General features: G+C 46.4%; 1 protein-coding gene across 2 annotated transcripts in view; it reads right to left on the bottom strand.

Annotated features, from left to right (window-relative positions):
- LOC140190099 (synaptonemal complex central element protein 1-like) overlaps window positions 1-12,703 on the bottom strand; it is a 61,433-nt gene that overhangs the window by 22,711 nt on the left and 26,019 nt on the right. For both annotated transcript variants that reach the window (XM_072246584.1, XM_072246583.1), the window contains exon 5: window positions 5,598-5,652. In XM_072246584.1, the coding sequence (XP_072102685.1) occupies window positions 5,598-5,652 (55 nt within the window). The remainder of the gene's footprint in view (window positions 1-5,597; window positions 5,653-12,703) is intronic.

Consider the following 12,703-nt stretch of genomic DNA (forward strand, 5'->3'; position numbering starts at 1 on the left):
ACAGTAGTAGTGAGGTCGGAGATGGTATTAAACAGGAAATTAGAAATGTGTGCAATAAAGGAACAGCAGTTATAATGGGTGACTTCAATCTACATGTAGATTGGGTGAACCAAATTGGTAAAGGTGCTGAGGAAGAGGATTTCTTGGAAAGTATGCGGGATGGTTTTTTGAACCAACATGTCGAGGAACCAACTAGAGAGCAGGCTATTCTGGACTGGGTTTTGAGCAATGAGGAAGAGTTAATTAGCAATCTTGTCGTGAGAAGCCCCTTGGGTAAGAGTGACCATAATATGGTGGAATTCTTCATTAAGATGGAGAGTGACATAGTTAATTCAGAAACAAAGGTTCTGAACTTAAAGAGGGGTAACTTTGAAGGTATGAGACGTGAATTAGCTAAGATAGACTGGCAAATGACACTTAAAGGATTGACGGTGGATATGCAATGGCAAGCATTTAAAGGTTGCATGGATGAACTACAACAATTGTTCATCCCAGTTTGGCAAAAGAATAAATCAAGGAAGGTAGTTCACCCGTGGCTGACAAGAGAAATTAGGGATAGTATCAATTCCAAAGAAGAAGCATACAAATTAGCCAGAAAAAGTGGCTCACCTGAGGACTGGGAGAAATTCAGAGTTCAGCAGAGGAGGACAAAGGGCTTAATTAGAAAGGGGAAAAAAGATTATGAGAGAAAACTGGCAGGGAATATTAAAACTGACTGTAAAAGCTTTTATAGATATGTAAAAAGGAAAAGACTGGTAAAGACAAATGTAGGTCCCCTACAGACAGAAACAGGTGAATTGATTATGGGGAGCAAGGACATGGCAGACCAATTGAATAATTACTTTGGTTCTGTCTTCACTAAGGAGGACATAAATAATCTTCCAGAAATAGTAGGGGACAGAGGGTCCAGTGAGATGGAGGAACTGAGCGAAATACATGTTAGTAGGGAAGTGGTGTTAGGTAAATTGAAGGGATTAAAGGCAGATAAATCCCCAGGGCCAGATGGTCTGCATCCTAGAGTGCTTAAGGAAGTAGCCCTAGAAATAGTGGATGCATTAGTGATAATTTTTCAAAACTCGTTAGATTCTGGACTAGTTTCTGAGGATTGGAGGGTGGCTAATGTAACCCCACTTTTTAAAAAAGGAGGGAGAGAGAAACCGGGGAATTATAGACCGGTTAGCCTAATGTCGGTGGTGGGGAAACTGCTGGAGTCAGTTATCAAAGATGTGATAACAGCACATTTGGAAAGCGGTGAAATCATCGGACAAAGTCAGCATGGATTTGTGAAAGGAAAATCATGTCTGACGAATCTCATAGAATTTTTTGAGGACGTAACTAGTAGAGTGGATAGGGGAGAACCAGTGGATGTGGTATATTTGGATTTTCAAAAGGCTTTTGACAAGGTCCCACACAGGAGATTAGTGTGCAAACTTAAAGCACACGGTATTGGGGGTAAGGTATTGATGTGGATGGAGAATTGGTTAGCAGACAGGAAGCAAAGAGTGGGAATAAACGGGACCTTTTCAGAATGGCAGGCGGTGACTAGTGGGGTACCGCAAGGCTCAGTGCTGGGACCCCAGTTGTTTACAATATATATTAATGACTTGGATGAGGGAATTAAATGCAGCATCTCCAAGTTTGCGGATGACACGAAGCTGGGTGGCAGTGTTATCTGTGAGGAGGATGCTAAGAGGATGCAGAGTGATTTGGATAGGTTGGGTGAGTGGGCAAATTCATGGCAGATGCAATTTAATGTGGATAAATGTGAAGTTATCCACTTTGGTGGCAAAAATAGGAAAACAGATTATTATCTGAATGGTGGCCGATTAGGAAAAGGAGAAGTGCAACGAGACCTGGGTGTCATTATACACCAGTCATTGAAAGTGGGCATGCAGGTACAGCAGGCGGTGAAAAAGGCGAATGGTATGCTGGCATTTATAGCGAGAGGATTCGAGTACAGGAGCAGGGAGGTACTACTGCAGTTGTACAATGCCTTGGTGAGACCATACTTGGAGTATTGTGAGCAGTTTTGGTCCCCTAATCTGAGGAAAGACATCCTTGCCATAGAGGGGGGATCTGATTGAAACGTATAAAATCCTAAAGGGATTGGACAGGTTAGATGCAGGAAGATTGTTCCCGATGTTGGGGAAGTCCAGAACAAGGGGTCACAGTTTGAGGATAAAGGGGAAGCCTTTTACGACCGAGATTAGGAAAAACTTCTTCACACAGAGAGTGGTGAATCTGTGGAATTCTCTGCCACAGGAAACAGTTGAGGCCAGTTCATTGGCTGTATTTAAGAGGGAGTTAGATATGGCCCTTGTAGGTACGGGGGTTAGGGGGTATGGAGGGAAGGCTGGGGCGGGGTTCTGAGTTGGATGATCAGCCATGATCATAATAAATGGCAGTGCAGGCTTGAGGGGCCAAATGGCCTACTCCTGCACCTATTTTCTATGCTTCTATGTTTCTATGTTTACCATTAACCCTGTATGTTTTACCTTGGTTTGACCTTCCAACGTGCAATACCTCACACTTGTCTGTATTAAACTCCATCTGCCATTTTTCAGCCCATTTTTCCAGCTGGTCCAAGTCCCTCTGCAGGCTCTGAAAACCTTCCTCACTGTCTACTACACCTCCAATCTTTGTATCATCAGCAAATTTGCTGATCCAATTTACCACATTATCATCCAGATCATTAGTATACATGACAAATAACAATGGACCCAGCACTGATCCCTGTGGCACACCACTAGTCACAGGCCTCCACTCAGAGAAGCAATTCTCTACCACCACTCTTTGGCTTCTTCCATCGAGCCAATGTCTAATCCAATTTACCACCTCTCCATGTATACCTAGCGACTGTGGAACAGTGGAACAAAATTAGCTATCCTCCGAACATCCAGTAGCTCATCTGTCGCTAAGGATGATATAAATATCTCTCACAAGAGAAAATCTGCAGATGTTGGAAATCCAAGCAACTCACACAAAATGCTGGAGGAACCCAGCAGGTCTGGCAGCAGCTATAGAAAAGGGTACAGTCGATGTTTCGGGCCAAGACCCTTCTTTAGGACTGGAGAAAACTCTAACTCCTCGTCTTTTTTCTGTTGCCTGGCCTGCTGAGTTCCTCCAGCATTTTGTGTGTGTTATTTAAATAGCTCTGCTAGGGCCCTTACAAATTCTGCACTTGCCTCCCACAGGGTCCAAAAGAATACCTTGTCAGGCCCTGGGGATTTATCCACCTTAATTTACCTCAAGACAGCAAACACATCCTCATCTGTAATCTGTATACACTCCATGACCTCACTGCTGCTTTGCTTCACTTCTATAGATTGTTTCCACCTCCCAAGTAAATACAGATGCAAACAAATCCATTTAAGATCTTCCCCCTTCTCTTTTGGATCCACGCATGGATTACAATTCTGAACTTCCAGAGGTCCAATTTTGTACCTGGCAATCCTTTTGCTCTTAACATTATCTGTAGAACCCCTTAAGATTCTCCTTCACCTTGTCTGCTAGGGCAACCTCCTGCCTTCTTTTAGCCCTCCCGATTTCTTTCTTAAGTATTCTCTTGCATTTCTTATACTTCTCAAGTACCCCATTTGTTCCTGCCTGTCTACACCTGCTATAACACTCTTTTTTTTCTTAACCAGGCCTCAATATCTCTCAAAAACCAAGGTTTCCTAAACCTATTATCATTGCCTTTTATTCTGACAGGAACATACAAACTCACAAAATTTCACTTTTGAAGGCCTCTCACTTACCAAGTAAACCTTTGCCAAAAAAACAGCCTGTCCCAATCCACACTTGCCAGATCTTTCCTGATACCATCAAAATTGGCCTTTCTCTGACTTAGAATCTGAAGCCAAAAACTAGACCTATCCTATTCCAGATTTACTTTGAAACTAATGAATTATTAGATGCAAAGTGTTCTCCTACACAAACTTCTGGCACTTGCCCTGTCTGATTCCATAATAGGAGACCAAATATTGCACACTTTCTCGTTGGGACTTCTATGTACTGATTCAGGGAATTTTCCTGAATACAATTGACAAATTCTATCCCATATAGTCCTCTTACTGTATGGGAGTCCCAGTCAATATGTGGAAAGTTAAAATCACCTACTATAACAACCTTATGGTTCCTTGCAACAGTCTGCGATCTCTACAGATTTGTTTCTCTAAATTCTGCAGACTGTTAGGTGGTCTATGACGTAGCCCAATTAACTTGGTCATATCTTTCTTATTCCTCAATTCCACTTATAAAGCCTCACTAGATGAGTTCTCCAGCATGTCATGACTGAGCACTGCTGTGACATTTTCCTTGACTAGTAACGACAATCCTCCCCCTTGAATCCCTCCCATTCTGTCGCATCAAAAACAACAGAACCCCGAATATTGAGCTGCCAGTCCTTCCCCTCCTGCAACCAACTCACTAATGGCTACAGTATCATAATTCCATGTATTGATCCACGCTCTGCGCTCATCTGCCTTTCCTACAATACTTCTTGCATTGAAATATATGCAGCTCAGAACATCAGTTCACCATTCTGAGGTCCTAACAACATCTGTCTCCACAATCTGTTCTAGCTCTGGGTCTTATCCCCCTGCAACTCTAGTTTAACCCCCCCCCCACCCCCACCCCCATGCAGCACTAGTAAATCTTCCAATCGGATATTAGCCCCTCCAATATAGATGCGAACCGTCTCTTCTTTACAGGTCCTACCTTCCCTGGAAGAGAGCCCAATGATCCAAAGATCTGATGCCTTCCCTTCTACACCAACTCCTTAGCCATATGTTACATTGCATGATATTCCTATTTCTGGCCTCACTAGCATGTGGCACTGGTAGCAATCCTGAGATCATAATCCTGGAGGTCTTGTCCTTTAATTTGGCACCTAACTCCCTAAACTCACTTTGTAGAACCTTCTCACCCTTCCTACCCATGTCATTGGTATCTAAATGGACCACGCCTCTGGCTGCTCACCCTCCTATTTAAGAATGCAGAGGATATCCCAGACGCTGGCACCCGGGAGGGAACATACTGTCCAGGAACCTTGTGCTTGCCCGCATAACCTTTCTGTTTGCCTAACTAATGAATCCTCTATCACCGCAGCTCACCCCTTCTCCTCCCTTCCCATTCTGAGTCACAGAGACCTGACTGCTGTGACTTTCCTCTGCTAGGTCATTCCCCCCCACCAACCCCCAACAGCATCCAAAGCAGTATACCTGTTGTTGAGGGGGATTGATTGCCACAGGGGTACTCAGCACTAGCTGTTTAACCCCTTTCCCCGTCCTGACCAGTCTCCTGCGTCCTGCACCGTGGGTGTAACTATCTTCTTTATATGTCCTATCTATCAAGCCTCTCAGCCACCCAAATGATCCAGAGTTCATCCAGTTCCAGATTTAACATGCAGTGGAGAAGGGTTTTTAAAATACAAGGAGGTGTGTAGGAGCTGTAGGAGCTGGGGGGCATTACAGAGACGGGGAGAGTTGCAGGAACCAGAAGTGGGGGTGGTCACAGAGATAACAAAGGGTGCACAGATTGGTGTAGATTGTAGTGATGCAGCAGGGGTGAAGCCATGGGATTCTGTCGGCTCTCACCTGTCAGTCTGAGCTTGGCCTTGTTCATACTGAAACTGCAGCCTCTTCAGAGTCACTAGAAAAGAAGTCAAATAGTTTGCATGAATTCCCCGGAAGTCCTCAGTAACTACATCCCATCACCCACTCCTCTCTTTGAACCTATTGTTCTGACTGAGCTATCATTTTCCAGGGGTTGCTGGCAGATAATCCTGGAGATGGAGCATTTTGCTAGTGCAGCCTTTTCTACCTGCTGACTTTGTATACAAGTTGTGACAAGTCTGGGTGTCAGGCCTATCACAGAACACTCCTATCAAAATGTTCTGACTGGTTGCATCACGTTCTGGTACAGCAATTCAAATGCACAGGAATGTGGAAGCTGCAGAAAGTAGTGACCTCAGCCCAAAACATCACAGGCATACGCTTCCTGACCATTTTGGTGTTGCCTCAAGAAGGTGACATCCATCATCAAAGATCCCCACCATCTGGGTCATGCCATCTGTTTGTGGATTCCATCAGGCAGGAGGTACTGAAACCAGAAGTCCCACACCACAAGGTCCAGGAACAGCTTCTTCCCATCAACTTTTCTGTTATTGCAATAACCAGCACAACCCTAATCATTATTTTTTTTTCTAAAGGAGATGGAAGGATTAGTTTCATTTGTCAGATGTACAGTGAAACATGAAATTTGTGTCAATGACCAGCACAGGCCAAGGATTGTGCTAGGTACAACCTGTAAGATTTGCCACACATTGGAACATGGGTGGAATTTGGAGCACCCAGAAAAAAACCCACACGGTCATGGGGAGAACTTTGTGTATCTGATGCAGTTACAAGTGTCTTTATTGCACCAGTGCTGCAAACTCCAGGGAGCTGGGGAAATCTGCAGACATCATCGTTCACCAACTAGTGGGATAAATTAATGGTTGCCATGGTAACATAGCAGTTAGCATATTGCTATTACAGCTTGGAGCATCGGACTTCAGAGTTCAATTCCAGTGCTATCTATAAGGAGTCTCTGTACGTCCTCCCCATGGAATGCATGGGTTTTCCCCGGGATCTCTGGTTTCCTCCCACAGTCCAAAAACTGCGGGTTAATTGGTCATTGTAAATTGCCCCATAGTTAGGTTGGATTAATCGGTGTTGTTGAGGGTTGCTGCGGTGATGTGGCTCCTATTTCACGCTTGATCGTCAAATAGATAAATAAATAGAATGGACTGAACATTCAGTGCAAATGTGGAGAAAACGTTAGGAAACAGGAATAATCCTGAAAACTACAGTGTGGAATGAGCTGCCTGAGCAAGTGGTGGATGCCATTTCGATTTCAACGTTTAAGAGAAGTTTGGATTGGTACATGGGTAGGAGAGATGGACGGCTCTGGTCTGGGAGCAGGCTGAGGGGACAAGGCAGTCTAAATAGTTCAGCATGGACTGGATAGGCCGAAGGGCCTGTTTCTGTGCTGTAGCTTTCTATGACTCAATGACCAGTGCACACGTGGACTTGCGCATATGACAATAAACTTGCCCTTGACTTTGATCACGTGGGTTTTTCCCAGGAGCTGTTTTCCAATCACATATAAACAACATTTGGGGTGGTGGGTTAATTGACCACTGCAGACGGGTGAATGGTGTAACCTGGCAGTTGATGGGAATGTGGTTAGGTAAATGTGTGGTTGATGGGCCCGATTTCCTGCTGTGTCTCTATGACTCAATGACACCACAGATGCATGCTGTGGTCACTAGCCTCTTGACCAGCCACTGTGTCCGCATGTTACAATGCAGCTGCCGAGGTCAAGTCATTAGGAATATTTAAAGCAGAGGTTGATAGGTTTTAATTATTTATTGTCAGTATCGCAGCTGAACGGTTATTCGTAGTCCATTTCTTAGTTAGAGCCTTCAGCATTTTGGGCATCGAGGGAGAGAGGAAGAGGAGAGCCATCCACAGTACCACCGATGCGGCAGAGAGGGCCCCAAGATGGCTGTGGCTCAAAAGAGGGGAGCCATGGAGTCATAAGTAGCTAGCCATCTGGACGCAAGCTGGGGTCTGATCAGCCCCGGCTGGGTCACCTGGAGGAGGTTGTATGATGTTGAAAGACCCGAAACACCTGATGATTCCAGGAACATCACTGAAGATGTGTCCAGAAGCATCAATAGATGTATGTACACAGCTTACACCCTGTGTGCATCAGTGACAACCAGGAAAAGACTGGTGACGACTGGAGAGTCAGTGACAGCCCAGAGAGACGACAACCGGGGCAGAACAGGCTGGCAACCCAATCTGTGTCCTCTGAGAGGAGGACCCCAACAAAAGCTACAATGAGTCTAAGGGTAAGATACCCCCAGGGGTGCCCGAGAGGGGGGGAGGATAAGCACCCCAGTCGGATGGACACAACAACATCAAGACCCAGGCAATGAACAAATGACGATGAGGAAGCAGTGTGCATGTGGCAAAACCTGCAAGAACCATCGCGGCTTGAAGATCCACCAAGCGAGGATGAAGTGTTTGGTGGGAGCAGGAGCAGAACAACGCGCAGGTGTCCAACCTGGTGAGACGAAGGAGGGGCCAGGCCTGGAGTCAGCCCATAGTGCCCGGAACCTCCAAGTGTTGCAAACTAAACCCTCTTACATGAAGTCTAACGGGAGGCGGATCAAGTGGCCTGCAGCTAACATGAATTCACTGTGGAAGCAGTTTGATGAAGATGTTAACCAAATTCTGGAGGCAACGGCGAAGGGAGGGGTTGATAGGAAGCTGCAAGCCATGACAACAATTATTGTCAGTATCGCAGCTGAACGGTTATTCGTAGCCTGTTCCTTAGTTAGAGCCTTCAGCGTTTTGGGCATCGAGGGAGAGAGGAAGAGGAGAGCCATCTGCAGTACCACCGATGCGGCAGAGAGGGCCTCAAGATAGCTGTGGCTCAAAAGAGGGGAGCCATGAAGTAGCTAGCCATCAGGACACAAGCTGGGGTCTAATCAGCCCCGGCTGGGTCACCTGGAGGAGGTTGTATGATGTTGAAAGACCCAAAACACCTGATGATTCCAGGAACATCATTGAAGATGTGTCCAGAAGCATCAATAGATGTATGTACACAGTTATTGAAATACAGCATGGAATAGGCCCTTCCATCCCCCGATTTACCCCTTGCCTAATCAAGGGACAATTTACAATGACCAATTAACCTACCAACCGGTACATCTTTGGATGGTGGAAGGAAACTGGAGCACCCAGGAAACCCACATGGTCACGCGGAGACTGTACTAACTCCTTAAGCAATGGCAAAAATTGAACCCAGGTCACCGGTACCGTAAAGCGTTGTGTCAACCACTGCGCTACTGTGCCGCCCTAATTAGAAAGGCTATCAAAGGTTACAGGGAAAAGGCAGGAGTATGGGATTGAGAGGGAAAATAAATTAGCCATGAGGGAATGGCTGAGCAGAATCAATGGCCTAATTCTGGTCCTATGTCTTATGATGCTCAGGTTCAGTAATTAGGGCCATGCTCAGGTCACTTGTGCTCCTCTCACCTCCTGTCCCTAACACAAAATACTCTGCAGATGCTGGGGTCAAAGCAACACTCACAACACACTGGAGGAACTCAGGTCGGGCAGCATCCGTGGAAACGATCAGTCAACGTTTCGGGCCAGAACCCTTCATCAGGACCGTAGAAGGAAGGGGCAGAGGCCCTATAAAGAAGGTGGGAGGAGGGTGGGAAGGAGAAGGCTGGTAGGTTCCAGGTGAAAAACCAGTCAGGGGAAAGATAAAGGGGTGGGGGAGGGGAAGCAGGGAGGGGATAGGCAGGAAAGGTGAAGAAAGAATAGGGGAAAACACAATGGGTAGTAGGAGGAGGCGTAACCATGAGGGAGGTGATAGGCAGCTGGGAGAGGGGTAGAGTGACATAGGGATGGGGAAGGGAGGGGGAGGGGCAGAGTGAAATAGGGATAGGGGAAGGGGGAGGGGCAGAGTGAAATAGGGATGGGGAAGGGAGGGGGAGGGGCAGAGTGAAATAGGGAGGGGGAAGGGAGGGGGAGGGGCAGAGTGAAATAGGGAGGGGGAGGGGCAGAGTGAAATAGGTATAGGGGAAGGGGGAGGGGCAGAGTGACATAGGGATAGGGGAAGGGAGCAGAGTGAAATAGGGATGGGGAAGGGAGGGGGAGGGGCAGAGTGAAATAGGGATGGGGAAGGGAGGGGGAGGGGCAGAGTGAAATAGGGATGGGGAAGGGAGGGGGAGGGGCAGAGTGAAATAGGGATGGGGAAGGGGGAGGGGCAGAGTGAAATAGGGATGGGGAAGGGAGGGGGCCTCCTGTCCCTGCCCTCATCTCTACAACTGCAGGTCAGTGGCTTCCTTAAGGCATGCTCCCTTTGAGACATACACATTTCTGACAGTTAATGCTAGCTGCATTTCATTGGCTTTGTATCTGTACTCAGCACAATGACAATAAAGTTGAATCTAATCTAAATCTAATGAGGGGAATTGCACGTCACATTTTAATACACAAGTGCATTTGCAGGCGCAGTATTTTCAAATCATTCTTAATGCAAATGTTTGTGGTGGGGGAAGGGTGGAGGTGTGAGTAACAAGGAGACTTCAATCATCTGTCAACACACACAAAAAGTGCTGGTGAACGCAGCAGGCCAGGCAGCATCTATAGGAAGAGGTACAGTTGACGTTTCCGAGACATCGACTGTACCTCTTCCTATAGATGCTGCCTGGCCTGCTGCGTTCACCAGCATTTTTTGTGTGTGTTGCTTGAATTTCCAGCATCTGCAGATTTCCTCGTGTTTGCATTTTCAATCATCTGTCAGCAGGCAAGCATTCAGTTATACTCCCTGCAGTGGTTGCCCCTTGGCCAAGGGTCCTGCTGATTTATCTAGCACCGAACCTCCACCTCGCTCTGAGGCTCTGCAGCCCAGCTGAGCAGGTGTGCCTGTGAAAGATTTATCATACCGGTTTGGTCACAGTGGAACAGAATATGCCAGATCAGAGAGCTCTGATGGAGGATGGAGGAAACTAAAGGCTTTTTCTGAGAATATAAACAATCTGAATTATGACACAGAACTAATCATGAGCCCAGAACTTTAGGGTTGAGTTGAGGAAGGTTTGAAATGCAAATTCATATCAACTACATTCTATTTTCAAATCTCTAAGCAGAATAATAATAAATAGTTTTAATAAACCACCAAGCATCAGTACTAGAGACAGTTATTAAACATTAGCGATTCTGCAGATGCTGGAAATCCAGTGTAACATACACACAAAATGCTAGAGGAACTCAGCAGTTCAGTTAACATCTATGGAGAGGAACAAAAAATGAATGTTTTGGGCCAAGATTCTTCATCAGACTGAAAAGGAAGGGGAAAGAAGCCAGAATAAGAAGGTGGGGGAAGGTTCAGCCCCCTTCCATTTCCAGTCCTGATGGGGTGTCTCAGCCCAAAACATCAATTGTTTATTCCCCTCCATAGATGATGCCTGACATGCTAAATTCCTCCAGCATTTTGTTTGGACGCAGACACTGTATTTATACACTCATTATGTTATCCTTTAATTATTCTCTGTAGTTCATATCCTAAAAGAATAAGCAAAGCCATTTTCCATTACAAACAATAAATCTGGGAAGTTTTCCTCTTAGGCTGGTTGAGCCTAGAACAAGAGGTCGCAGGTTTTCGGTGAAAGGTGAGATATTTAAGGGGAACTTCTTCACTCAGAGAGTGGTGCAAAGGTGGAACAATCTGCCAGAGGAAAATGTAGGTTCAATTAAGAGAAGTTTAGATAGATACATGGATGAGAACCATGTATGGGTGTAGGTAGATAGGACTTAGCAGAAGAGCAGGTCAGCATGGACTAGATGGGCCAAAGGGTCTGTTTCTTGGCTGTGACTACGACTCTATGCCCATCTCATAGCAGTCTGCGGCTGTCCCTTTGGCCTGATTGACCCCAGAGCCCGGAATGGAAGCCAGTCATTCTCGATCCCAAGGGCCCACTCCAGTTATGGGCAGAACAGAAATAAAAGACACTGCTCAATTACACAGGATAAACAATTACCAGCAGGGCAACAGCGCTGCTATAAATTGGCACAATACCTTATACATTACAATACCTAGGGAGTGCCATGCTGTGGGACAGTTGGTGTCAATGGAATGATCGCCACAGGAAGGGTGTCAAGGGCACGCGACATGCGGGAGGGGTTGCGGGTGTGGTGGCAAGGAGGGAGGGCCATCCTGTGAGAGGGACAGTGAGGAAGGAATGTTGCTCTGTGGGAGGGACAGTGAGAAGGGAACGTCGCTCTGTGAAAGACACAGTGAGGAGGAGGTGTTGTGCTGCCGGAAGGAATGTTGCTCTGTGGGAGGGACAGTGAGGAGGGAACATCGCTCTGTGGGAGACACAGTGAGGAGGGAACATCGCTCTGTGGGAGGGACAGTGAGGAGGGAATGTCGCTCTGTGAGAGGGACAGTGAGGAGGAGGTGTTGTGCTGCCAGAGGGAATGTCACTCTGTGGGAGGGAACATAGAGCATAGAACATAGAATAATACAGCACAGTACAGGCCCTTCAGCCCACAATGTTGTGCCGACCCTCAAATCCTGCCTCCCATATAAGCCCCCACCTTAGATTCCTCCATATACCTGACTAGTAGTCTCTTAAACTTCACTAGTGTATCTGCCTCCACTACTGACTCAGGCAGTGCATTCCACGAACCAACCACTCTCTGAGTAAAAAACCTTCCTCTAATATCCCCCTTGAACTTCCCACCCCTTACCTTAAAGCCATGTCCTCTTGTATTGAGCAGTGGTGCCCTGGGGAAGAGGTGCTGGCTATCCACTCTATCTATTCCTCTTATTATCTTGTACACCTCTATCATGTCTCCTCTCATCCTCCTTCTCTCCAAAGAGTAAAGTCCTAGCTCCCTTAATCTCTGATCATAATGCATACTTTCTAAACCAGGCAGCATCCTGGTAAATCTCCTCTGTACCCTTTCCAATGCTTCCACATCCTTCCTATAGTGAGGTGACCAGAAATGGACACAATACTCCAAGTGTGGCCTAACCAGAGTTTTATAGAGCTGCATCATTACATCGCGACTCTTAAACTCTATCCCTCGACTTATGATAGCTAACACTCCATAAGCTTTCTTAACTACCC

The sequence above is a fragment of the Mobula birostris genome, chromosome 29 (genome assembly GCF_030028105.1).
Source record: "Mobula birostris isolate sMobBir1 chromosome 29, sMobBir1.hap1, whole genome shotgun sequence".
Taxonomy (NCBI): domain Eukaryota; kingdom Metazoa; phylum Chordata; class Chondrichthyes; order Myliobatiformes; family Myliobatidae; genus Mobula; species Mobula birostris.